We start from the raw sequence: 27,219 nt of genomic DNA, 5'->3' as shown, positions 1-27,219 counted from the left end.
CCACGCACCTTTGCGCACGGAACCCGCCCTCCCGGGACCCCCGGACCAGGTCCCCTCAGACCCCGGCGCGCGGTCCGGGACACTTGGCGGGGCCGTCCCGCCCCCCGCACGCACCGCGGGGACCCTGGCGACCCCGGGTTGGGGCCTCGCGCCCAGGGCACAGCGGAGGCCCGCAGGCCTGGGCGCGTCACAAAGGCTCATCGCCGGCGAGGGCGCGCGTCCCGGAGGCCTGCGCGGAGTCGGCGTCGGAGCGCAGGCGGCGCGGGAGCGGGCGGGCGGCTAGCGGTCCCCGCAGCCCAAACCGGGCGCAACGAGCGGGGCGCGGTGAGCGGGTAATGGGGCCCCTGCCGCCTCCTCCCGGAAACAGGCGTCCTCGGGGCACCTCCGGGCCGTGGGTGACGCGGCTTCCTTAGGTTTCTTCCCGGGCTGGCAGCTCCCCGCCTGGGGGACAGGTCTGTGAGCCCTTGGGGTGGGATCCGATCCCTTCCCGCTCTCTACGGGCGTTCACGGGGAGACTTTCCCAACTTGCAACACCTCTGTTTCCCCACCTGCAAACTGGGTGTGTTCACCGCGCCCAGCAGGGACCCCCCCCCCAGAAGCGCCTTGGCCTCCACTTACCAGGCGCAAACGCGGTATAGCCTCTGATACGCACCAGGCACCTGCACGGATCAGCTCATTTAATCCTCCCGCCGCTAAGACAGAGGCACCACTATTATCCCTGGTTTTCAGATGTGGAGACTGAGGCACAGAGAAATTTAACTTGCCCGAGGTCATCCCTAGCAACTGATGGAACCAGGACCCGACCTCTGAGCTCTGCGGCCTGCGGCTGGCGAGGTCATTTAGGAGGGGAGGATGTGCCCAGTACCGACTGTGGCTTTTGGCTTTCCCAGCCCGCCGATCGGTTCTGCCCACACCACCCCGCGGTTCCGTGTCTGAGAGCTCCTGCGCCCAGTGACTGCTAGGGCAAAGGGTTTTGCTCAGCTCTGGGAGTGGCTTGGCCTCTCTCACGCGCCTAGCTCCAAGCAAAGCGATGGGGACCCAGTTCTGGGAACAAAGAGACGACCCTCTCTCTTCCTTTGTTCAGTGTGCAAGTGCTACTCACAAGAATGAGGCCGTCCCTGGTCTCAAGGGGTGTGTGAGTCCCGCGGGAGACAGGTTGGGGCGAGGATCATCGTCAGGGACGGACACGGGCGAGAGGGGAACCCTGGACGGGGCCAGGCCGCTGCCAAATCCCGCGTGCAGGTCTGCCTGGATCTGGAGGTGGGGGAGGGCGCCGGGCCCCAGAGGACCCGGCAGAACCAGCCTCCCACACGTCACCACCGTCGGGGGCGCCCGGGGGTCCGTCACAGGGAGAGCCGAGAGGAGAGTGGCACGGACGCCCACCACGGTTGCACGCGGATCCTAGATGCAGCCGGGGACAGGCACGGAGAGCAAGTGAGCGACGCTCACGAGCTCACGCGCAGACACATGTCCGTCCTGCATTGAGAAATGCGACTAACGTGTCCCTCGGCTCCTGAGGGCTGTGTGACCACAGGCAGGCGCCCTCACCCCTCTGGGGCTCAGTTTCCATCTGTAAAGACATACTTCCCAGAGCTCCTCCGGCCCTGCGGTTTCGTGGGCCGTGAGGATAATCTCGGGCCACTTGGTCAAGTAGCCGGCAGAAGCCTTCCCGGGCCACAGGGCCGCAAGCTTGAAGAGCGGGGCCTCTGGGAGAGACAGGGAAAGGGAAAGAGGAGAAGTTTCAGGCCAGGGAAACGTGGAAATCAAACCGTCAGGAAAACCTCAGCAGATGGCTCCTGTAGAAAGTCCCAGGGCCCAGCACCCCAGGTGGGCGGTGGCCGGGCCCTCCCGGGGCCTCCCTAGCTTCGCAGAGGTCTCGCCTGCAGCCCGGCTGCCAGGTTGTCCCCACTTCTAAGTTCCCAGTCACCGTGTCCTGCAAAGAACGCATAAACCCACGCATCCCCGCGGTCCCGCTGCCCTGGCCCCAGGCTCGGAGCCCAAAGTCTGCTCTGGCCATTCATCCTCCCCCTCCCTGGAGGGTCGTTTCTAACGTCAGACTGACAACACCTGTGGACGCAGGACCCTTGGCCCTTGCCCGGCCCCAGCGGCCTCACGGGAGTCTCTCCGCCCGTGACCCTTGATGTGCCGCTAACCTTTTGAATGCAAACACCCCCATCGGCAATTCGGTGCCAAGAAGCCAGGGTCCCCATCCCCAGAAGGGGACCCGGCATGTCGGAATTCCAGTCTTGGCCCCTAGGACACAGCCTCTGTCTGCATCGCTCCGGGGCCCCTTGACCCGGCACCTCCCCCCTGTTCTGGCTCCAACCCCCACCCCCACCAGTGAAGTGACAATTTTTAGTTCCCCGCACATGAACAGATCCCATTCGTTCCCAGTTCTGTGGCTTTGCGCCACGGTGCCCTCTGCCCAGAGTGCGTCCGCTCTCCTCCAGCACCGCCAGGCCGACCTGGGCTGCCTCGCGGCTCCCACGCAGCCCGCGAAGCCCCTCCCAGATGCCGCCTCCTCTGAACAGCCCTGTCCCCAGGCTTCTCACTCCTGGGACTGTGCTGGGCGCGGGTCCCGGTGCGCGTGTGTCCGAGAGACCCCGACGGCCTGGGTCTCTGCGGGCCTTCACGGCGAGGCTCACCCCTCACGGAAGGGCTGCACGTGCGGCCGGGCTGCGAGTTCATTCAAGGGGGTCTGGTTTCTTTTCGGCAGGTCACGGTGCTTCCTTTTTACTCCCCACAGAAGACGAGCGGTCGCTTTTGTTTCCTCGTTTTTGGAAGCCCCTGCCTACCGCACGGCTGCTCTGGACACCCCGGCTCCTCAATGGACGAAGAAAGCCAAGCCGTCCAGCCCCGAGACCAGAGCTGCTGGGCCGCCCTGCCCGACGTGTGCCTGCGTCGCGTGTTCTGGTGGCTGGGAGACAGGGACAGGTCCCGGGCCGCCCTCGTCTGCAGAAAGTGGAACCAGATGATGTACTCGGCTGACCTGTGGCGGTACAGGACCATCACGTTCAGCGGGAGACCCTCCAGGGTGCACGCGTCCGAGTTCGAGTCGGCTCTTTGGTACGTGAAGAAATTTGGCCGCTATCTGGAGCACCTGGAGATCAAGTTTCTGAACCCTTACAATGCCGTGCTCACCAAGAAGTTCCAGGTCACCATGCGAGGCCTCCTGTCCTGTCTGGGCAAGAACAACAACCGCCTGAAGTCGCTGTCCGTGCAGCACCTGGAGCTGGACCGTCCCGTCTGGAGGAACAGCATCCGCGGCTCGCTCATCAAGAGCCTGAGCTTCTTCTTGAAGAAAGCGGGAAGGCAGCTGGATCACCTCAGCCTGAAAGGGGCCAGGCTGACCGTGGAGCAGGGCTGCGCCGTGCTCGGCTCCCTGAGCTGCTCACGGGGCGAGAGCCTGGTGTCCCAGCTCAACATCGAGGACTACTTCAGCCACCACCTGGCCGTCTACAGCAGCCCCCAGTTCAGCAAGACCATGGCCACGTTCCGCAGCCTGGTGTCCCTGACCCTCAACTACAACTGCATCTCGGACGAGCTGCTGGACGGCCTGTGCGAGAACAACGCCAGGACCCTCTGGACCATAAACATCAAGTGCCACGTCCACGACCCCCACGGCCAGGTCATCTGGGGCATGTCCTGGGCCAGGCTGGCCAGGCGCGCCTCCAACCTCAAGGTGAACTTCTTCTTCGAGCGGGTCATGAAGCACGAGCGCCTGGCCCGGGTCCTCCTGCAGGAGATCCCCGTTCGGGGCCTCAGTCTGAGAAGCTGCTACTTCAGCGACCCGGACTGGTCCATGAGGCCCACGCTGACGGATCTCCTGCCCACCTTCCGGCACACGCTGCAGGTAGGGGGGCCGAGGGCCGGGAGGCTCCCCCAGGGCAGAGGCCTCTCCTCTGCTGCCTGCTCCCGGCCGGGCCTGTGCCCACTCAGACCGACGCTCGGGCTATGTTCCCAGACTACGCGTCCCCCCCCACCCCCACCCCCCGCCCCTGCTCCGGGGTCACAGAGGGTGACAGCTACTGCTCACCTGTGCACGCACAGCACGAGGCATTTTCGGGTGGGCTACCCGGCAGGGAAAGCCCTCTGTGCCCTCTCGGAGCCTCTCCAGGTTGAGGGCGGGTCTGAGGCCGCTTCCTCCCGGCACCGGGTCCCGGCAGCACACAGTCGTCTGACTCCAGACCAGACCCACCAAGTCACTGAGGAGCCCAGGGGCGTGCGCGGCCCTCTCCCCTGGCCGCTTCCCCATCTGTAAAATCGGGGTCATTGTGTCCCTCCAAGGACCTCCTGGGGGGCTGGGACGATTGAGGTCAACTGATACAAATACCACCACCACCAACGAGGGCCTCTAAGTGCCGATAACTCAATTGAAGCCTGCCTGTTACTGTCCTTCCGTGGGGGGGGGGGGGGGGGGTGTGGGTGGCCGTCTGGTGGCTCAGCCGGGAGGCTGAGGGGCTGGGACCAGCGCCTCGGGCTCTGAGCTCCAAATGCCTCTTGCAGATTGGGTGAAATCACCCACACGTCCCGTCTGTTACCTGGGGCCCTGGGGCCACCGTGGTGGTCTGACCCACAGCCGGGCCGCAGGCGTGTTGTGGGAGGACCCGGCCGGTGCCCAGCATCTCTGCCCACTGCACCCCCACCCCCACCCCATCCCCCCTTCACTGCCTTTCCAGAAACTGACGTTTGAGTTCAACAACAACCACGAGTCCCTGGACGAGGAACTGTGCTTCCTCGTCTCATCCTGCAGGAAGCTGTTCTACTTCAAAATCTGGGCTTTCCTGGACGTCAGGTTCGTGGAGCGGATCCTGAAGAGCCAGGAGGAAGGGCAGTGTTCCCTGCGCACTCTCAAGGTGGGGCCCTGGGTCTGTCCCCGGCGGTACCTGCACGGGAGGGGGCCCAGAGCCCCCTCTCCCCAGCAGCTGGCTTTGGGCTGTGCCCGGCGATGCCGACCGTGCGCGCCCGAGGCCGGGACCAGCGTGGGGCCGGCCTGGCGCAGTCACGGGGCGCGTGTCGTGTTTCTGTGCTGCGCAGGTGCGAATTTACACAAACAGGTACGAGACCAACGACGAGGACAGGACGCTGCGTGAGATCCACCGGAAGTACAGGAAACTCATCGACTCCGAGCTCAACTATTTCGTCATCGCTTACCCCATGATGTAGGGAGCACTCTCCGAGGGCGTCGGAGCCCCCCGCCGGTTCCCACAGAAGGGCCCGGAACCCCCCCTCCCACCCCCCCGTGTCCATGTTGCCAGTTCCACCCCATCCGACGCCCCAACAAAGGCTGGGGCCGCTGGTGATGTGCCTTTAAAGTGCTATCTTTACCAACTACCCAGGGCTGGCTTCTCCTTGGTCCCCGGGCGTGGGCTGCATGGCCTGCCTCAGGCGGGAGCTGAGAGCCCGGAGCCACACAGAGCAGTGCCTCGCCCGACTCCTAGAACACCTAGAACACCTCGGGGGCAAACAGAACCATGCTTTCCCCCGACTGGCCAATTCAGAAAAGCCTGGCGTCCCTGGTGACCGCAGGAGCCCCGGCACCAGCTCAGCGCTGGGTTGGAAATGCACGCCGTCTGGGAGGTGGGGAAATGCCCGCTTGTGAGTTTTTTTTAACTTTTATTTATTTTTGAGAGAGAGAGAGCACGCACGTGTGAGCAGGGGAGGGGCAGAGAGGGAGACACAGAATCCGAAGCAGGCTCCGGGCTCTGAGCCGTCAGCACGGAGCCTGATGTGGGGCTCCAACTCACGAACCCGAGAACATGACCTGAGCCCAAGTCCGGTGCTTAACCGACGGAGCCACCCAGGCGCCCCCAAACTCCCGCTTTTAAATGCAGCCGCTCAGAACTGGGCCCACCTCCCCTGACCCCTGCACGGTGATCCCACGCCAGCGGTGCTGTGGCCGTCACTCCCACTTACAAAGAATTGTAATGTCCTGGGGACACATCCCTAATTCGGTGTTAGGTGAGAAGGCCAGGACACAAAGCTGCATGTTTGGTGGGATATCAATCATGTAAAGTGTGTAGGGGGGTGTTTTGAAAGCAGAGAAGAGCTACCCCAGAAATGTTAACAGCGTCCCTGGGTGACGGGATTATACGTGGTTTTTGTTTTCCTTTTTATGCTTTACCCCACTTCTCAAACTTTCTACGAGGGCTGTGTGCTATTTTTAGAATGGAGGGGGGTGGTCTCCTGTGTTTTAAATAGGAAGTGATTACAAATCCTTGGGCCCAGGCCCCAGACATGTATTAATCCTGCTCTTTTGAGATTTTTGTGCATATATTTGCATATAGGGTTTTTTTCCCAATAGACCTCAATTAATAAAATTTCAGAATACCTTCGACAAGGGTCTCGTTGCAGACTTGATTTGCATAGCCTTCTGTGTGCTCTGTCCGCATCTGTGCAGCTGCCCAGGCCTCTGTTAGAGTTCCTGTGGATCCAGTGTTTTTGAGGTCCCAGCACCTCCGTGGCCACAGCCCCAGGAACCACCCTGCAGCTGCTGGGTCCCCGTGGCTCCTGTCTCACTAGCATTCAGGATAGACCAACACAGGTGAGGGGGTAGGTCCCCCTGTTGGGGCACCAGAGGGGCCCTGGGAGCCACAAGGGCACAGCCAGCTCAGTGAGGAGAGCCTCCGCTAGAATGCAGACCACCTGTAAGAATGACTGGCTGGTTGACTGATTGGCTATTTGGTTGATTGGCTGGCTGATTAACTGGCTGGTTGACTGACTGATCGTCTGGTTGGTTGACTGGCTACTTGGTTGACTGATTGGCTGGTTGATCGACTGATTGGCTGGTTGGTTGACTGATTGGCTGGTTGGTTGATTGACTGATTGGCTATTTGGTTGATTGGCTGGATGATTAAGTGGCTGGTTGATTGATCGTCTGGTTGGTTGACTGACTGGCTGGTTGGTTGGCTGGTTGATTGACTGATTGGCTATTTGGTTGATTGGCTGGCTGATTAACTGGCTGGTTGATTGACTGATCGTCTGGTTGGTTGACTGATTGGCTACTTGGTTGACTGATTGGCTGGTTGATCGACTGATTGGCTGGTTGGTTGACTGGCTGGTTGGTTGACTGGCTGGTTGATTGGCTGGCTGGCTGATTGGTTGACTGATCATCTGGTTGGTTGACTGGCTGGTGGGTTGACTGGCTCGTTGATTGACTGATTGGTTGCTTGGTTGACTGATTGGTTGGTTGACTGATTGGCTGCTTGGTTGACTGATGGCTGGCTGACTGACTAATGACTTCTCGGCATGGACCAGTTTTGGACAGCTTGCTTTCATCTCCAAACATGGAATCTGAGTGTAGAGGAGTCTCATACAGAAAACACATGAACACATTTTATGGACATGTTTTCCAAAGAAGTGTGGCTCAGTTTACAGTTCAGACAATCTTAAGTCTGGCTCAATAGTTAACCTGGGTTTCTCATCCCTGCCTCTGCCATCTGTTTAGACATCACACGACATGCAGCCTCTGGAAAACTCCAGAGAGAATGAGTGAAAACACATGTAACATCTTGGTGGTGGTGTTAAAATAGTTTGACCCATGGGTCCCCTGACGACAGTCTGAAGGACACCGGGACTTCCTTGGCCACACAGACATTCCCATTCCCCATGGAGCTGAGGCAGGACCCCCAGCTGAGAGTAGGGGAGCCCTGGGGAAACACAGAGCACACGCAGTCTGTAACCCGCATGCTCAGGGCCCAGGGGTGGATGAAGATGGCCACAGGGTTGTGACCTCCGTGGGCCACGGCCGCGTGTCCCCGCCTGTCCCCTCTGGCCGGAGCACAGGAGCCTCGCCCGGCTGTGGGTGCAGCAGAGGAAGCCCTGGCGACCGTGATGGGGGCCAAATCCTCCAAATTTCTAAATGCGTGAGGAAAGCGGGACCGCGGTCCCCTGAGGCGCTAGACCACCACCCACAGGCAAGGCGACAACAAAAGTGCAGGCTTTGTTTCTGAGAAGACTGAGCGAGGGGCCTTCAGCTCTGGGCAGAAGGGTCCTGATACCTGTGACCTCCGTCCCCTCGGCCACTGACTGTGTGACCCTGAGTTCTGTACCTGGTTCAGACATGCTGAGCTCCCCAGCATGCAAATAAAGCTGGGACGGGGTCCAGGAGGCTGCACGGAACTGGGAAGGGCCACGTCTGTCGCCTGGACCCAGAGTTGGCCATGGGCCGTGAGGGATTTACTATGTGCATGACAGAACACAGACTCAGAAGAAGAGGTGACTGTCCCGGGGCCACACGGCCAATTAGTGGCAGAGCTGACACCAGGGTCCCTGACTGAAATGCGGGACACTTTCTACCCCCACCCCCATACAACAGGGGGCGTCCCCAGAAGGGGCGGAGTGCTCAGTGCGTGCGTGCGAGGTGTGGGTCACGGTTTCCTTGAACCCATGTAACAGCCCTGGCAGGTGGACACCATCCTCCCTCCTTCAGAGATCAGGAAACAGGGACTTAAGAGTAACCTGCCCGAGGTCACTCGCTCAGGAAGTGCCGGAGGCAGATGCGTCAACGCCAACCGGAACTTAGAGCCTCTCCCTTCATTCTGGCCAACTGCCTCCCACGCAAGGACATGTGGAGCGCCTGCGACTCTGGAGCATGGGAGCTTCGGACGAATCAGAGAAAACTTCCGTTTTACTATGTGTAGCTGAGAAATGCTGCCGTGGAAGATGGAGTTCTCAAGAACCAAGGTTTATTTTTGTTTTTTTTTTTAATGTTTATTTATTTTTGAGAGGGAGAGGCAGAGAGAGAAAGAGTCACAGAATCCGAAGCAGTCTCTGAGATGTCAGCACAGAGCCCGACGCGGGGCTCGAACCCACGAACCGTGAGATCGTGACCTGAGCCAAAGTCAGACACTTAACCGACCAAGCCACCCAGGCACCCCGAGAACTAAGGGTTGTTTTTTTTTTTTTTTTGAGTAAAATAGAAAGATAGGAATGCATCTTCATGACGTTAGGATGACAGATGTCACTGTTCCAGAAAGAGTGTCGCCAACTATAACCTGATGGAAGCGATTTCTGTAGACACAGAATAACCCCTCTCCAGTGGACACTTGCCCCTTCACACTTCCGGCCACCCCAGAGGAGGCACCTTGCAGGCTGAAGTCGCAGAGTCCTGTGTGTTCACCGGCTGAGCGTCACACGTGGTGAGAGATTCGCGCGGCTTCCCTGGCTGGCACTCGGGTGATGGACCTGATTCCCACTCCTCTGCATCTGCCCGAGTTCAGGCTGGAGACAGACCCGCTCGCTCCGCGCTGACCGCCTGAGAGTGAGATCGCGAGGAGGCGCCCTCCCCCTCTGTTTGCACAACCAGTGGTTTCAGAGCGACTCGTTTTGCCCGTGCTGTCTTCCTGAGTACCGAGACCCCACCCTTTTTAAGCAGCGGGAACAGGCGCCAATGACACGGACACTGGGAGCAGTGGATGGAACCGCCCCATCGAGTCCTCTCCGACCACACGCCGGTTTACTGGTCGGGATTCACTACTCCCGGTTTACCTGTGGGGCAGCGGGCACTCTGGGAGCCGGGGACCTGTGGGGACCAGGCAGGTGACGGGGCTGACCTGAGCCAGGTGGTGACCTCAAGGAACCACGGAGCCGCTCAGAGCTGTTTTCACAAGAAAGGGTTTCCCGCTGAGTCCTCGCACCTGCTGACCACACCCCCTGGGATAATCCCAAGTCTGCACAGACACCCCCTGCCTCTCACCTGGGAAGGGGCTCCGGACCCTTCCCAGCCAGAGCAGAGGAGCTCCCGGGGCGTCCCCAGGGCAGAGAGGAGGGGGTCCCTCCTCATCACCCGGCAGGAGACATGCAGCCCCGGGGCAGGCAGGTCACGGCGCAGGTCGGCTCGAAGCAGACGCCCTCAGCCTCAGAGAGGTTAGGGACACCCCTTGCCAGCCGCACAGACGCTCCGGGCCAAGAAACACTTAGATGCTAAACCCCGAGGGAGTCGGGCCCGCGTCTGACACTGTTCAAGACACCGCGTCTGGAGCTGGGCAGCCAGATTCAGGGAACATCAGAGACGGGAAGGCCCTGGGCTGTCTGGCCGACTGTCACCTTGCAGGGGGCCCTAAGAGGAGGCGGGGCTCGGCTGGCCATGTGGGAACTAGAATCCAGGTGCTGACCCTGGGCGCGGGGGCTCCGCCCTCCTGGCCAGTGCCCTCCCCCCACCCCCGCATCACCGAGTCGAGTGTGAGCACCGAGCGTGGCAGCGGCTCCGAGCAAGGCGCCTGGACGTGAGCCCCGCACTTGCGAGGTGGCCCTTTGACGTCAGAACGAGGGCGGGTGGCCAGTCCCCGCAGCCACCATGAGGGAAGAGAGGTCATACCTCACCGCGCCTGAGCCGTGAGCACAGCTGTGCAGAAGCGACGCGGGTGTGAGGGCAGGGGGCTGTCACCGCGGCTCACGCAGCCGCGCGGTGCCCCCCCCCCCCCCACCGAGGCGGGCAGTGCGGGGGCCTCGGCCCCCCTGCGTCTCCAGAGCTGCCTACTCGTCCAGACACAGGCTTGAATCTGCGGCAGAAACGGGGAACGTTTTTCCTTTCTCCTTTACTGTTACTTGAGTCTGAAAAAATGATTATCCATTGGTCTGGAGACCGTCACTAAACTCACACCCTCCATCTGCATCCAGGGGAGGAAGGAGGCTGGGAACCCCTCCCGAGACCGGGGGCTAAAGGAGGCGCCCTCTATCTCCCTGGCTGGTGACCTGAGACCACAGCCTGCCCTGCCTGACGGCCGGCTCTGCAACAGACGCGCCCACTAACGACCCCTCCGGCCAGTGAACCAGAGGTGTCCTCCCCACCCCTCCCCTGCCCCCGAACCGCACGACCCCACGTGGCAGCAGCCGGGCTCCTCAAGCCCCAGTACTCAGCCGACTTTCTAGGAGCTGAGGCCCCTCCGTCCTCTTGGGTCTCCCAGCAGAAAGGGGCCCAGAGAGACGCCTGCAGGTGCGGGTAGATCCAGGGCCTCTGCTCTCATCTGCTCTCTGGGAGGCTTGAAAAGTGGGTCTGAGTCAGCAGCCCCGGCGTGGTTTCATAGGGAGCGGGGATGGTGGCACCAGAGAGGTCCGTCCCTCTCCCAAGTCTGCGTAGGGGATCCAGGACCACACTGGGCGGAATCAGAACTAAACGTCTGGGACCCCTCGGCCCCAGGCCCGAGTCCCGTGATGGACGATTGGACCCGCGGTGCAACTGGGGAGCCACCACTGCCCAACCAGCGGCCTGGAGCCGCCCCCCAAACCTCGGCCCCGAGGCCCCGCCCAGAGCTTGTGTCTCTGACCGCAGTCCTGCCTCCTGAAGCGAGAGCTCTGTGCCACCGATCGATCGTGAAGTGCTTTAATCAGCATCTGAACCGTGGGCACAATCAGCAGACGGCGTCGGGGCGGGGGCCCCCCGCCCACTCGCCCTGGTCGCCCCGTCCCTCGGGGGATGGACTTCCTCATGTGGGTGCACAGCACCTCGTCGATGTAGATGGTGTTTTCCTTCACCTGGACCTCCTCCTGCAGGGCCAGCTGCCTGCAGTTCAGGCCCTTCAGCTCCGCCTGAGCCCGGGCCAAGGTCTCCTTGAGTCTAGGAGAAGAGGGAGAACCTGAGGCGCTTTTCCGGGGCCGGGTGCGGGGCGGAGGCGGGGGGGGGGGGGGGGGGGGGGGATGAGTTCATGTGTTCGGGACAGAAGCCAGATTGATAGTTTCCTCCCCACAGAGACTTCAAAGGGGCCAGATTCCCAAGGCAGAAACCCCCACCAACTGCCAACGCTTAAAACTGTGGATTTTGGGGGGCCCCTGGGTAGCTCAGTCGGTTGAGCGTCTGACTTCGGCTCAGGTCATGATCTCGCAGTTCGTGGGTTCGAGCCCACGTCGGGCTCTGTGCTGACAGCTCGGAGCCTGGAGCCTGCTTTGGATTCTGTGTGTCTCTCTCTCTCTCTGCCCCTCCCCCACTTGTGCTCTGTCTCTATCAAAAATAAATAAAATATCTTTAAAAAATTAAAAAAACAACTGTGGATTTTTACCTAAAGTCTGGATTTGGGCTCCAGAAAAATTTAAACCTTGGGACCCATTTTCTGCGTGACAGCAAGTGGCCGCCCTCTAGAAAGGGAGCCCTCGAACTTCACCGGTGCAAATGCACTCATGCCCACGTGGCTCTGCCCAGCCCTGTTCACAGTCCACATGCACAGTCCTGTGCACCCCGAGTGCCGGCCGTCCCCTACCTGGCGACGCTGTGGGCGATCTCTTGGACCTCCCTGACCAGCCGACACTGTGCGGCATCGCGACACAGCTCCACGTTAGGCCGGTGCGTTCTGGTCTCCAGGCGCGTGTGAGCCACCTTGGCGGGTCCTTCCTGGTCAGCGATGCCTTTTCGAGAACCGTGACATTTTTCTCCTGGCAAGCAATCTCTTCCATGACCTTGCAAGCGGATCGGAGACAGTGAGGGCGGGCTGTGCCGTTCAGCACTCGGCCGCACACACTCTCACGTCTGCTGTGATCACGTAGGTGAGCAAGGCGGGACATCAGACTTGCGCCCCCGCAGGGCCCCTGGACGTGCCTGACCTCTCCTCCCTGCCGAGGGCACAGCTGGCCGGCGAGGAGGCTCACCGACCCTCAGAACCTCGCCGGTGGGATGAACGAGGCCACTGTCGCCTCACGTCCTTCCCCGGGCACGTGGATTCCCTGGAGAACGCCCTGAGCGTGGGCTGCAGGCTGCCCGCCGACCTCGGGTGCCCTGTGCCGGGAGCAGAAAGCTGCCCGTTTCCCTGTCGGTCTGCCCGCCGGCCCGGGGTCCACCCTAGAAGCCCGGAGAGAGTGGACGAGCTGCCTCAGGGTCTCTTTGATGGGGGCTTGTGCGCAGAAAAGATCACTTAGAAGTGACTTGGGGTTTTAGATGAATACTTAACTAGTTTGAAATTGTATTTCTTCCTTAAGCTTTTTTGTTTTTAAACTTTGCATCATGGAAATTTCCAGAAGAACACAGAAGTAGAGAGGATAGTGACCCGGGTGGGCCCCTCATCAATTTAAGCAGCAATCACTATATGGTCAGCTCTTTTCCATCCCAGCCCCGCCCATCCGCTCAACCATTTTAAAGCAAATCCCAGATATTATATCACATTAGTCTTAAAAAGTTGAGTACGTGTTTTTAAAACATAAGACCTCTTGGGGCACCTGGGTGGCTCAGTCGGTTAAGCATCCGTGTTCGGCTCAAGTTATAATCCTTTAAAAGCAGGCTACATTCTCTTAAATTTTGCAAATGCTTAAAATACCCAAAATGCACACAGATTCTTGAAAACAAAATTAGTCACCATGGGTTAGGTCAGGACTCAGCAGTATGGCCAAACCCAGTCTGATGCCTGTTTTTGTTTGTACACAAAATTAAAAAAAAAAATTGTCTTTTTAATTAGCAGACTCTTTTCAAGAGCAGTTTTAGGGTTTCAGCAAACGAGCCGCACGTCCAGAGTTCCCAGTACCCCCTCTCCCTGGAGGGCAGATTTCTCCATCATCAGCGTCTGGCATCGGTGTCATGCGTTTGCCACAATCGGTGAACCGTGCTGACACGTTAGTAACTAGTCGACGGTGACGTTAGGGCTCACTGTGCACATCCTGTGGATCTGGACACATGCGTGATGACACAGGTCACACGGGATAACTTCACTGCCCTAACCACCCCCCCCCGCCCCCCCCCCCCCCCCCGCGCCATGCACCTCCTGTTCACCCCTCCCCCTCACGGAGACCCCGGCGACGTCCGTCCCTGTAGCCACGCCCTCTCCAGAACATCACGTGGGTGGGAGCAGACATGACTAGCTCGGCTTGGATTTCAGATGGACGCCTCTCATTTAGCGATCGCTGAGGTTCCTCCACATCTCTCTGTGGCTTCACAGCTCGTTTCTCTTTCTCTGGGTAACATTCCGTCGTGTGGATGGACCACGGCCTCTCCGTCCGTTCATCTATCAAAGGACACCTTGGTGGCTTCCAAGTTTCGACGATCATGAGTCAAGTCCTACGAACGTTCGGATGCAGGGTTTCGTGTGGACATAAATTTTCAACACATCTGGGCAAACGCCCCGCAGCGAGACCGCTGGATTTATGCGCGCGCTCGGTTTCCTAAGAGACTGCCGAGCTGCCCTCCCGGCTCCCACCAGGATGGACTGGCAGCCCGTTGCTCGGCCTCCTCGCCAGTGTTTAGCGCCGTCCACCTGCTGGATTTTCTGCAGGTGCGCACGGCATCCCGCTGCCTTCACAGGCACCTCCCTGGTGACCTACCACGTGGTGCCTCTTTCCTCGTGCTCAGCCACCCGTGTCTCCTCCTGTGACGTGTCTCTTCACGTCTTTTGCCCATGTTTCAGTTGGTCTGTTTGTCTCCTTCTTGGTGAGTTTTAAGAGCTCTTTGCCTATTTTGGGTACTGGTCCCTTATCGGACGTGTGTTTTGCACGTCTTTTCTCCGAGTCTGTGGCCCATCTTTTCTCTTTAAAGGAAGGTTTTCACAGGGCGCCTGGGTGGCTCAGCCGGTGAAGCGTCCAACTCTTGCTTTCGGCTCAGGTCCCGATCTCACGGTTCATGGGGTCACGCCCTGGCGTCGGGCTCTGCACTGGCAGCATGGAGGCTGCTTCGGATTCTGTCTCTCCCTCACTCACACATGCTCATATGCACACACACTCTCTCCCTCTCTCGAAAATAAGTATACTATAAAAAAAAAAGTGAAAGACAGGTGTTCACGTATCTAAGTGGTTGAAAAAAACAAAAGAAGAATGAGATTTCACGTCATGTGAAAATTATATAAAATTCAAATTTCGGTGCCCATAAATAAGGTTTTACTGGAACACAGCCACGCGCATTCATTACAGTGGCTCCTTCTGGACTATGGTGGCGGGTTGACAGACGGCACGGGCCGGGCTGTCATCACTTTGCGCTGCCCCAAACATCACAAACCCCAAAGCCACGGTCGTGACCTGACGGCGCGACTTCTGTGGCCACGCACTGCCACCTTACCTGGTACACCAGCGCACGCTCGTTACGGTAACACAAGGAAAGCAGCCTTTGCGTTTTGCACGTTTAAGGCGCATCAAGGGGGGGGGTTGTTAATCAAGGAGACTGCACAGCAGGGCCGGACGTCTGCACCACAGGGCGCAACATTCCCCGCCCCCAGGAGCGGGATTTCTTCACAAAAATGAAACTGAGGGTCCGAATGAGGCTCGAGCAGCCCTTCCGTCAGCCACGTGGGAAAGCCGCTCACCGAGGGCGAGTTAATCAGGTCGTGTTCGATGGCGGCAGCTGAGGAAGGGCGGCCCGAGGATGCGAATTTGCTGGTGACCCTCGGTCCTTCTGCAAGAAGGGTTGAAGCGCTAAGCGCATTAGAAGCCCACCGATGGTCACTCGAGGAACGAGGCGCGTGCCTCGGACGGTCCGTCTTGTTCCCCGTGAGCTGCCCGGCTGGGCCTGAGGCCTTCCTCTCAGAGCCAGACGGTGCCGGCAGCCTCAGTCACCCATTCAGGGCACAGGCTCCCAGACGCCGAGCTCCCGGACCCCATGGCTCCCTGGCCCTGCGTTCTCCGACCCCTCCGCTCCCTGACCTGGGGGATCCCTGACCCGCCACTCCCAGGGCGAGGTCACCAACCCCCACAGCAGCCTTGTCTCTGATCCGCCCATAGGAGAGGGGACAGTCCCCGTGCCGACTCTTGTGAACATCGGAACGATTGCAGGGTGCGTGTGGGTCGCCTCCTGTGACACGTGGCCCGCGTCCCACCCCCTCGGCTGTGCCACCCAGTCACCCCCCACGTGCCCGCCCATCCCTCCCACGCATGGGGTCGGCAGAGACACAGCCTTTGCGGTCGCCGTGACGGGAGGCAGTGACGGGAGCCACCCGGCCCGGGCTCCGCGCCCGGGGCTGTCGCCCGTGAGCCCGTGAGCCCCGGGGCCGTAACAAAGCTGTCAACCTTTCTGGCCTCAGTGTCCTCACCTCAGAGACAGGGACCACGACGCTGCCCCTCTCATTGTCGCGTGTACTGGCGGCAGTCCTGCGGCTGAGGCCCCACCCCCACCTGCTGCCCCCCAGGCCGCCCTGTGCGGTCTGCCGGGTCTCACTGAACCGGACTCCCCAGCCTGTCCAGACGGCTGGATCCCTTGTGGACTCAGCACCCCCGGGTCCTCAGCTCCGGGGCCACGACCCTTCCTGCCTCAGACCCGCCTTCCTTCCGGGGCCCCCACCAAGCCTCCTCCTGCTCCCTGGCCGTTAATACCACTCTCAGCGGCGGCCGCCAATTTGTACCGGGGATACGTCGTATGAGCCACATACACGTGCGTACGTAAACGCGTGTACTCGTGTGTGGCACGTCCTGGGGGTCTGGCCGGGGCTGTCTGGCGTAACCCTGACCCACCCAGACAGCTCCCTACTTTATCAGCGAGGAAGATAAGCAACGGGGCTCAGGCGGATTGCGCACGCTGTCAATTTTCTGTATGTTCTGATGTTCTGCCATCAAAACACAAACCTTTCCTGGTGGGGAGGGCCTGGCGACGGCCAAGGGGCCGGCCTGCGCTCGCTGCCGGCAGACTCATGGTCTGGGGCTCGGCCCGCTCTGTGCGCCCCGAGCCCGGGGGGCCGTATCTCTCCGCCTCAGCCTCCCAGGGCCAGGTGCCAGGGACGCCCCCGAGGCCCAAAGAACCTCTCACATCACTCGGGCCGGTCCCGAGCTGCTCTGTCGGCCCTGCCGCGTCTGCCCAGGAAACCCCAGGAAGCCCGGGCCCCTCACACCCGCCGTGGGCCCCGGCCACCCGCGTCTCCTCCCGACCCTGAGCGGGCGTCCGCCTCTAGGGCCCGTGGGCCTCGTCAGCTGTGTCTCCCCGGCTGCTGCACCTGGGGGTCCGTCAAAAAAGTGCACAAACGTTAAGGGGGCTCCCCAGCACCACACGGGCTCCATCTGTCCAGGGTCCACACGCTCACCCGCCAGGCTCTTCTCGCTCCCGCGGTGCTGACTGAACCCCGCCAAGTGCTGAGTGAATACCGTGTTACTGAATGAATCCCACGGTGCTGAGTGAATCCCGCCAGGGGCTGACCGAACCCCACCAGGTGCTGACTGAACCCCATGTGGCTGACTGCAGCCTGCCAGGTGCTGACTAAACCCCACGGTGTTGACTGAATCCCACCAGGTGCTGACTGAACCCCGTGGTGCTGACTGAACGCCATGGTGCTGACTCAATCCCGCCAGGTACTTACTGAACCCCGCGGTCCTGACTGAACCCCGTGGTGCTGACTGAATCCCGTGGTGCTGAATGAACCCCGTGGTGCTGACTGAACGCCACGGTGCTGACTCAATCCCACCAGGTGCTGACTGAACCCTGCCGGGTACTTACTGAACCCCGCGGTGCTGACTGAACCCCATGGTGCTGACTGAACACCACGGTGCTAACTGAATCCCACCAGGTGCTGGCTGAACCCCGCGGTGCTGAATGAACCCCGCTTTCTGCCCGTGTGGCTCCTCACGCAGCTGAGCTGTCTGACGGCCAAGGCCTGGGTTCAAGGTCCGAGTGCAACTCTGCCGGCCCGCTGCCACGTAGGCGGCCTCAAGTACTTACACCATAGAAACCGGCACATGCTGAAAGTCAGGGCCCCGTAGTTCTAATTTGTCCCGAACGCCAGGTCAGCAGCCCAGCAGCGGGTGACCGAGAGGCACGCGGCACCCGAATCCTGAAACTCCGGCGGGGATTGGGGAATCGGCGGCATCCGACGAACTCATGGAATTTCGGAGCCACGAAGGATGTGGCCACCTCGCACGCGAGCGGAGCCGAGGTCCAGGGTAGGCAGACGGCCTGCTCTTCGTAGAGATGACGCAGAGGCCCCGAACGGGGCCAAGTCCCCTCCGACCCCAGAAGCCGAGCCCTGCGGCCGAGCTGGGGGGCCGAACAGCCTTCCTCCTTACAGACCACAAGCACAGGCCGGGGGCCAGGCTGGTCCCACCGCCCGCCCCTCCCCACCCCCGGCGAGCCTCCAGCTCCCCCTGCCGAGGGGCTCACCTTGGCCAGGTGAGCGGCCAGCTTGTCCCTGGCGCCCTTGGTCTCCTGCAGCCCGTCCCTGAACGCCGCGTCCACCGCGTCACACTGCCTGCGCAGGTCGCCGGCTGTCTGGGACAGGATCCGGTCCACCAGGGCCTTCAGCGCCAGGGAGCTGCTCCTCTGCTTGGCGGCCTTCTCCACGTTGGCGTTGGAGAACTCCAGCCAGTCCTCTGGGCTCACGGAGCTGAAACGGAAGCCACGCGCTCACTCGCGGCGCGTCGGGCTGCGGAAGGGGGTGCGCACGGGCGACGGGGCCCCGCGGATCCGCGGAAGCTCGGCCTGCCCCCCCCCCCCCGGGTCGGGAGCACGAGGAAGCCCCCCTCTCCAGAAAGAGCCAGCAGCGGTCCCTCGGTGGCCACCTGTGTCACTCTGGTGCCGGGCGCTGCAAACGCGCACCCAACTCGGGCTGTGTCCGCGGGTGTGGGCCGGAAAGGGGGTGATTAACGTGCCCCCCGTACATTTAAAACAGGACAAGTTCTCACTGTTTAGAGATTTTGTATCAGACGCCCCTGAGGCGCCCGCACCCCCGCCCTGGGCCGCCCTCCACTCACTGGGGCTCCACCCTCACGGCGTTCTCCGAGCATCGGATGTTCGGGGAGTTGTTGTTGAGGGAGAAGCAAACGTCGTCGATGGTCAGGGCCACAAACTTGTCCTTCAGGTCCTTCTCCAGGTTGTACTTGGCCGAGCGGTTCAGCCTGCAGGAAGAAGGAAGCGGGGTTCCCTCTGCGACGCCCAGGCGGCACCCGCGGGCCCCCGGAGACCCTGGGACACCAGCCACCGCGAGCCTGGAGCAGGACACGGTGCCTGCTCCCCTCCCGCCCGCCCCCGGCACCACGCTCACCACTGGGTCACCCACCCTGGCCTTCCAGACCCTCCGTCCCACCGGGACGGCTCCTGATGTCAGCGCGGAAGAGTGCGGAACGTGAGGGCTGAGCGCTGGCGGGAAACGGCTCCGTGTCCTTTGGGGTGAATCCCTGCCCCCCACCCCGTCCCCAGCCACGGCCAGGGGGCGGCTGTCACGTAGGCCTGATTCTGCGTGTTCTCGGGCCGCCTGGGGCCTGTTTCCTGGGCACGCCCCGGGGGGACGCAGGCGGGCCACAAGGACGCACCTGATCTGCTCGGACACCTCCTCCAAGGTGCGGGTCAGCAAGGCCGTCACCCCGCGGATGATCTCGGCCTCCTTCACCAGCTCCTGCTCCACCTTATCGTGCACCAGGTCGATGCCGACCCGCTTCTCCCTGGACGAGAGGAAGGGGCTGCTCATCCAACGGGCCGGGGACGCCGGACACGCCGTCTGTCCGGACAACGGGTTCGAGTACGACCAGACCCGTCTGGGTGGCGTGGTCGGGACGTGCACGGGTCCGTATCTGCGAGACTTCAAAATATCCAGACGACAAGGAAGCAAGACGATCGATTGCTCACTGCTCACGACGGATACACTCGTCCCCTCAATTTCGCCTTCATTCAGAAGCCTTTTCCTTTTTTACTCATTCGTTAAAAACATCATCTTTTGACTTACAATTCCAAACACGCCTGTTTCCTTCCTGGAAACAGGACCCAGTCCTGACTGTTGCCAAGGATTTGAATCCAGAAAGATGCCCTTCGATAGTAACCACGACGCAAGCTCGCTATTCCCACGCTGGGCGTCCGTGACACCACAGGTGTCGTGCCGACCTTTCAAGGGGATTTGTGACGTGCCCTTTCCAGCAAACTCGAGGAAACGGCGCTTCAGAGCAAGGATCTCACCCAGTGTCACGCCACGTTCCCGCCATTTCTCCCCCCAGAAGGACCCGTCCCTGCCGATCTCTCGGTCCACCCCGCATGGCCGTGCGTGGCGGGAAGGCCCCTCCTCTTCCAGCCGCGAGGTCTCGAACTCTGCACACCCGACTGAGCCCACCCCACTGCTGGGCGTGAGGTGAGGGTCCGGAGAGGTCCCTGGGCTCGGTCGCTAGGACCCTGGGGGCTCTGGCCAAGGAGCTGCCACTTGATCTTGGAGGCATCGGGTTGGAGGGAGAGGACTGTGAGCCCAGGGGGGCCCCGTGAAAACTGGAACAGTGTCTCCCCAGAGCAGACAGCACCGCCCACTCCCAGGACTGGTAGGAGCAAAGGGACAGTAAGAGGTATGTCTGCACAGGGCCCTCTGGGTGACAAAATGCTCCCGTGTGGCTTGGTGCGCGGGAGCAAACCCGTCCTGGAGGAGCTGGGCCTGCCCTGCGCATCCACGCTAGACTGCTGCCGTGGCCATGTGACTAAGCTCTGGTCAGTGGGATGCAGGTGGAAATGGCAAATACCAAGCCCTAATTATTCCTCCTTGCGGGAACACAGACGAAATGGCTGGAGCGCCGGCTGCCGTCTGGCGACACGAGGTAACCTGGGGGGATGAATGCATGCGGCAGAGCACGGGACGGCAGTCGCCCGGAGCCTAGCACGGCGCGCACCGTGCCAGGCCTGCGCCGTCTGCAGACTCCCTAAGTGTGAGACAGACAGAAACCACCCTATTTAAATGCAGCACCGTTTTGCCGTGCACAAACCCAGCCCTAACTTCCACTTAACTTAAGGCAGACAAGAGCTCCTTCCGCGGCCCGCCAGCTGCCCGCCACCGCGGGAGGCCGAGAGAACATGTCCTCGTTTGCCCCTGGCGACCCGCCACCCAGCACCCGGTGACTCCCAGCAGAGGTTCCTCGGGGAGCCCCCCCTCCGCCCACCTGTACTCCAGGCACATCTGGGTGATGTGCAGGGGCTCCTTCAGGCTCTCCAGCGCGTTCTCCAGTCTGGTCCGGTAGGTGAGCAGGTCTTCGGTGGTGCACACCAGCTCCTCCAGCTTGTCATCCAGCTCCTTCTTCCAGAACCTGACCTCCTCGAGCCTCTGTTCTGGGCACACAGAGAGGACACGGAGTCACACGGGGGCCAGCCCGCTCCCGGGGCCACCGGCTCTGGGATTAGAGACCTAAACCAGCCGGGACACGTTCTCTGCTGCTTGGGGCACCTTCGGGTCCTTGTTAGGTGCCGACTGGGGGAGGGCGGGGTCGGGCGGCAGGAGGGAGGGAAGGGGTTTCTTCTTACAAAACCAACGTGGAGTTCGTGCAAACACCATCCACGCGGGTCGCTCTAACTCTTCAATACCTGTGTTTTTCATAACGTTTAATCTGATCAAAGCTGGAAACCTACGGTGTTTGAAAGGTCAAACAGACCGAGCTTTGCAGACCCTTCCCCACCCAATCCCGCTTTCTGGAAGCAACTGCCTTCTAAATGCTTTTAGAATTTCCTCCTGCATTTGCTCACACGGCTGCTTGTTCAGGATCACTTTCAACGACGTGGGTCAGTTTCCTGTGGTGGAAAAGACCAGGATCTGCGCTCACACAACACGTCCCTGACCTCCTGTCTTCCCGATACGGCCGCATTGGCTTCTGGTTAAACAACAATTTCACACGTGTTTATGATACTGCAAATATGTGAATGGTACTTACACCTGAGCCAGGCGGCGTGCTAATATCAGTTTCTTCTCTTACACGTTTTTTGTTTGTTTTCGGAGGGGCTGCTAGTTGTGTTTTTGTTTCACTTTCCAGACACTCATTACTAACTTTTCCTTCAACTTTCTGACAGATTTATGACCCACAGGTATATTCAAACCCATCAATTACTCAACGGCTTTGCTTACTCCCCAGGACCTCTGCCCGGAGTGCTTTCTCTGCCTGCCTGCTCGCCGGCGATGCCTGTCTCCTCCAGAACCCCTGACCCTGTGCACCTGCCACAGCCCCCTCCCCAGCTGTCCGTTCCAGAACCCCCCACCCTGTGCTCTTGCCACAGCAACCCCCCCAGCTGTCTCCTCCAGAACCCCTCACCCTGTGTACCTGCCACAGCGCCCCCCATCTGTCTGTTCCAGAACCCCTTACCCTGAGCATAGCCACAGCCCCCCAGCTGTCTGTTCCAGAACCCCCACACTGTGCACCTGCCGCAGCCCTGTCCGATCTGTCTCCTCCTCCTGTTCACACCCCTCCACAGGTGAAGCAAGCCCTCCTGAGACACGGGGACACATGACCGGAAATTTTTGAAAGCCTTGGTTCTACCTTCATCGTTTGACTTTGGCTACGTGTAGACTACAGGCTGTGATTTTCGTTAGAATTTTGATGACGTCTCTTCACTTCCCTCCAGGGTCTGGAGCTCCTGCGGAGAAGTCTGAATGAAGCCCTCCGGATTCCTGATTCTCTGTGTGCGGCCCGAAAGCTTTCCCAGGTTCCTTCCCTATTCCCCTAGTGTCGGCCTTACTCGAGTATGCCCAACACTGGAAACAGACCCTCCGGTTCTGGGGAACTTCCTAGGGCCCCCCACAGGTGGTTTCCTCTCCTGCGTCTTCTCCGTGCTCCTTCTGAATCCCTGTCAGAGACAGAGCCTCCCCGCAGGGTCCCCAAGTTCTTACCCCTCCTCTCCTGTTATCCAACTGTCTGTCTTGTTTTTTCCCCTATATCCTGGAGATTCTTCCACTTTCTCTTTCAATCCTTCTTTTAATTTTTAAAAATGTCCTGCTCTGATATTTTTAGTTCCCAAGAACACTTTCTCGTGCCCCAAATGTTCTTTTTTAAGACTCTCCTTGGTCTATGGACACAGTGTCTTCTCCAAATTTCCTGAAGACTTTATGGTATAATTTCTTCTCTGGCCCTGTGTATGTCTGACCATCCGTCTGCCTGAGTGTCTTGTCGTGTTAGGCAGATGTCGTGTTGGCTGACCCTCAGCTGACTACGTCTGAGACTGAAATCCTGGCTGGAACCTCTCTCTGCAGGCACAGGGCTTGTCCGCCCCCGTACCTGGTTCTCTCCTCGGACGATCCCGGGCCCTATCGTCCGCAGATGCCCCCTGTGGGCCTGCTGGTGTTCGCACGGACTGAGGCCTGTGACTCTCCACTGGGGGAGACAGAGCCACAGTGGGGAAGGGGCTCTTTGTAAACTCTTCCAACCAGTCTCGCCTCCAGTTCTGCCCTGGACGTCCAGAGCCGGAGGTAACTGACGCTTAGGTTTTAAGCATCACACAGTGTCCACAGCATGAATCTGCTATGGGCCCCAGCCAGCATCTTCCTGTCCCCACCTGCACGGGCTTCCTGCAGTCCCTACGCCTGTTGCCTGGACCTTCTGCTTTCTGTCCCCAGAATCTTCTCTCCACAACGTTTCCACTTCACTCCCTTCCCCCACCAGCTCTCACACTCTTCATCAATGCCATACATGACGTTGTTGGAGTTTTATCCTTTTAACGTTTAGTTATTTTTGAGAGAGACAGACAGTGCAAGCAGGGGAGGGGCAGAGAGAGAGGCAGACACAGAATCCGAAGCAGGTTCCAGGATCCGAGCTGTGAGCCCAGAGCCCGACAGGAGGCTCGAACTCCCGCGCTGTGAGATCATAACCTGAGCCGAAGTGAGATGTTCCACCGACTGAGCCCCCCAGGCGCCCCGACTTTGTTGAAATTTTAAAAGGGAGGGAAGGCGAACGCGTGTGTCCACCACGTGCCCTGATGTCCCCCGGCGCCTGCTTATACCTGACCACCACCCTCACGCTGCGTCGGCCGCTGCCCCGCTGGAGCTGTTACCCACAGGTCCCCGGTTCAATTCCTGCTCGTCCGGCTCTCAGCCTCCCTGATGTTTGCACAACCACCAACACAGTGGAAGACCTCCTTGGCCATGACAGCATGGCCTGGCTCTCCCCTTTCTGCCCTGTGATGACCCCGGACCGCCACCTCTGCCCCCACATCTAACTGGCTTCCCACCGAACTGGGCCTTCCAAACCCACGGCCGTCCTTGGCTGGGCCAGCCTCCCTCCACCCCGCTGTGTGCACACCAGGAGTGCTGCACGCCTCCCGCCTTCATGGCTCCGTCCGAGCCACCTCCTCGCTCAGAACGCTATCTCCTGGACTCCTGTCCAAGAGACACAATGGAAAGACATCGTGTGTGAGGCAGACGCGAAAACAGACAGTTTCAATTCAGTGAGTCTGTACTCTCTCTCACCACGTAAAAAGCACAGTGGAGGCTCAAAGGAGGGAGGCTGGGGGTCAGGAAAGGCCCCAGCACTGACGAGCCCCTTGCTCTGACCTCTAGACTTGAGCCCTCAGAAGGTCTCTCCAGACAGAGTGTGAAAGATGCACGGAGGCAGGGGTGCCCTCAGTGAGGTCCTGCAGTGACACATGTAGCACACGACGGGAGGCACCTGTGGGTCGATGTAACTGCCAGTACTCTGTGCGTGTGGCCTGATTTGGATACGGGGTCTTTGCAGGTGCAACCAAATTCCCCGCCAGTAGGACTGCTGTCCCCACACAAAGACAAGACAGAAGACGCAGACATACACTCAGGGGACGTCACCGACAGCGGAGGTGGGAGGTGGAGGGCTGTGTCTACTCCCCAGAGCCCGCCGGGAGGGCGCGGCCCCGCCACACCTCTTCCCTCCAGCTGTCACCTCTTTGGCACCTGGGAGGTTTTGCCTCATTTCATGTTTATGTGAGTTTTGCTCGTTTAAGGGCACTACCCTTTAAATCGTGTCTGATGCTCTTAGGCGCCCAGTGAGTGTGCCTGGAATCCACAGAGGAATGGACACCGGAGAGCTGGAAAGCGGGCTAGGTTACCGGGCCTCTGTCTTGGGGCCGTGAACTTAAAGCCGGAAGCTGAAGAGCACGCGTGTCTCCCCCGCTATTCCAGGGTACTCCCTTGCCACTCGCGAGCGCCCAATGCAGACGGCACCGTGGCTGGGCCTCGCCGGCCACATTCAGGCACGTGCGAAAGCGCGGCGCGTGGCCTGCCTTACCTAGTTTCTTGTTCACGTCGCTTTGAGACTTTCTTGTGGTCTTTCCGATCTCCTCCACAAGCCTCTGGCTTTCTGCCACCAGGCGCTCGGAGCGGGACCTCTCGGCCTCCGCTCTGTGGTACTGGTTCTCGTTCGCCATGTGCCATTCTGCCGGCAGGAACTTGGGCGGAGGTTGCAGAAGTCTGGCCATTGCAGCTCCCCAAAGTCCTGACCACAAAGGCAGACCCTCCTTTAGTTTCGTAGAAAGCAATCTGTCCTTTTTTTGATGTCACTTTGTATGAAAGTGTGACATACATACCAAAAAGCACCTAAATCATAACCTGTACGCACCTCACGCTCCCTGCGGGTCACTGTCCTTCACCCGCGTTCCCACGGGGCAACCAGTAGTCTGACTCCACTCTAGAAACGTTCTGGTGTTTCTGAACGTGCCATAGGTGCAGTCAGACAGCGTGTACCCTTTGACATCTGACCGCCCCCGCGTAACCTTATGTTTGTAAGATTCACCCGCCTCGCTCACCTAGATGTGGTTTGTGTGAGTGGCTTGTTCAGTACGCCGTGAATGTATCTGTCTTCTCTACTGTGTTTGGGGGTTTGGGGCTCCAGCGTGGGGCTATCTGGAGTGTGCCAGGAATATTCTCACACGTGTCCTTTGGCGACCCCGGGCATGCATTTTTAAAGACTCATCAGAATGGCTGGGTCCTGGGCAGTGTTCACTTTTAGTATGTTCTGCCCGCAGAGGAACCCAGCCCCGTTCCCTGGACAAGCCAACACCTGTGACATCTGCACCCAGACAGCTGGGTCTGGAGCCTGCTGGGCAGGTGGAAGAAACAGACCCTCCTCCGCTCGACAAAGAAAAGGGAGAAGGCGGCCTGCGGGGGCCAGAGCGCCCCGACCCCCACACCTGCTCCTCACGCAGCACCCCCCGGAACACCTGTCCGCACACGGCCCTCAGGGGCCAGAACCTCCAACCCTCCCACGGCCCCCCGAGTCCGTCCGGATGCGGGCTCGAAATGCACCCCAAGACCTCGGTGCATCCAAGCAGCCCCCGGGAGATGGACAAGAGGCCGGACGGGGAGGGAGGGTGGGCGCCCTGCACTCACCTCCGGGAACCACCGATCACGCGGCTCCCGGGCGGCGCCCTCACTCACCTGCAGCTCCCGGCTCCGCAAAACCTACCGGTCAACGGCGCGTCTCCGCGGCAACCGGGGACGCGTTACCCAGGCCAAGGGGGCGGGGCTGCGGCCGGGAAGCTTGCGCAGGCGCGGACCCTGCGGCCTAGCTGCGGCTGGGGAGGTGGGCCGGGGGCTCGGCGGTGCGCACCTCCCACGCCCGGCGTGGGGCGCCAGGCAGGGGACAGCGACCGTAGCTCCGAGTCTGGGGTGGGGAGCCCTGCGCCTGGCCTGGCCCTGCCGCGGCGCCCCTGGGGCCCAGCGGGTTGGGCCGGGACCCGAGGCCGCGGGAGAAGGCGCAGGCACTGGCAGCCGGGAGGGTCGGGGGTTGAGGGTCGGGGGCAGCTTGCCCGGCTATGGAATGAGAGCACAGCGCTCGGGATATGTGCGCACTAACAGAAAATAAACGAGTTACCCAGCTGGGGGAGAAATGCGGTATGGTCCTCGTCCACACAGCCCGAATCCCAGAAAATGGGCATTCAAATTTCCCGGCCAGGAGGCGGACTACTTTACCGCTTGACACCAGCCAATCGAAGGCAACCTCCCTCTAAAAACAACCAATCAGAGGAGGCTTTGCCTCGTGAAGCCCGCCCCCTACGTCTCGCGAGCCTTCGGCGCGGCCGGGAGTCCCGCGAAGCGTCATGAATATTAAGCAGCTGCTGTCCAATGGCATCCTGGGGAGCTGATATTGTATATTCATATCCCCGCCCCCGAGAAGCGTCTATTTAAGGAGCGAGCTGGGCGTCCTGCGGTCAGTGTCCCGGCGAGAAACCGGGTGTTTTGTCTGTGTGGTGGGGTTCCCCGCTCGGAAGGCGAGCGCGGGGACGGATGGGGGTCGTGTGGCTCCCGGGTGTGCTGGACTCACGCACGCGGGCGAAAGGAGGGGGCGGTGTCCTGGGAGCCGGTGGGCCTGAGGCCCCACCCACCATGGGGGTGTCCCCAGTTTGCAGACCCCGAGGCTTCCCAGGAGTGCTGGAAAGAGCGTAGAATGGGCAGAAGTACATGAAATGAGTTGTGAATCATGATCGTAGGTCACCATTGTATCCGCACCCATGCGCAAAGGTAACCCTCGCCCTCCCCACCGGGTGGAGGGGGCTAGAAGAACCTGAGACCCTCACCCAAGAACCGACGCTAGGGGTGAAGTGAAGCCGGCCCCCTCCGCTGGAGGTCCGCCCTCCAAAGGCCTAACTCTGCTGCATTTCTCGATGTGCTTAAAAAGGAGAAAGGACTGACTCTCCAGCTATTTATT

General features: G+C 60.4%; 2 protein-coding genes across 6 annotated transcripts; one reads left to right on the top strand and one right to left on the bottom strand.

Moving 5' to 3' along the window:
- Positions 1–237: 237 nt before the first annotated feature.
- Positions 238–5,301, top strand: FBXO39 (F-box protein 39). 5 transcript variants are annotated; one of them, XM_047833105.1, is made up of 5 exons: positions 244–324; positions 1,085–1,434; positions 2,747–3,853; positions 4,680–4,856; positions 5,038–5,301. In XM_047833105.1, the coding sequence occupies exons 3-5, from the start codon at positions 2,828–2,830 to the stop codon at positions 5,164–5,166; spliced, it is 1,332 nt and encodes a 443-aa protein (XP_047689061.1). In that variant the 5' UTR covers positions 244–324; positions 1,085–1,434; positions 2,747–2,827; the 3' UTR covers positions 5,167–5,301. The 5 variants fall into 5 exon arrangements, with proteins under 5 accessions (XP_047689059.1, XP_047689063.1, XP_047689060.1 ...); XM_047833103.1 differs by lacking the exon at positions 1,085–1,434 and having other exon boundaries at positions 238–324; XM_047833107.1 differs by lacking the exon at positions 1,085–1,434 and having other exon boundaries at positions 238–324; positions 2,717–3,853.
- A 6,008-nt stretch (positions 5,302–11,309) lies between these two features.
- Positions 11,310–26,051, bottom strand: TEKT1 (tektin 1). Its single transcript, XM_047834049.1, is given in 10 exon segments — positions 11,310–11,400; positions 11,402–11,557; positions 12,195–12,339; positions 12,342–12,390; positions 17,984–18,206; positions 18,574–18,717; positions 19,132–19,260; positions 20,728–20,893; positions 24,802–25,008; positions 25,978–26,051. Coding segments are annotated over 9 exon segments (1,251 nt in total). The 5' UTR covers positions 24,992–25,008; positions 25,978–26,051; the 3' UTR covers positions 11,310–11,351.
- Positions 26,052–27,219: the final 1,168 nt, after the last annotated feature.

This window comes from Prionailurus viverrinus, chromosome E1 (genome assembly GCF_022837055.1).
Source record: "Prionailurus viverrinus isolate Anna chromosome E1, UM_Priviv_1.0, whole genome shotgun sequence".
Taxonomy (NCBI): domain Eukaryota; kingdom Metazoa; phylum Chordata; class Mammalia; order Carnivora; family Felidae; genus Prionailurus; species Prionailurus viverrinus.
Note: the sequence above shows the minus strand (reverse complement) of the source record. Positions and strands in the feature narration are given on the sequence as shown.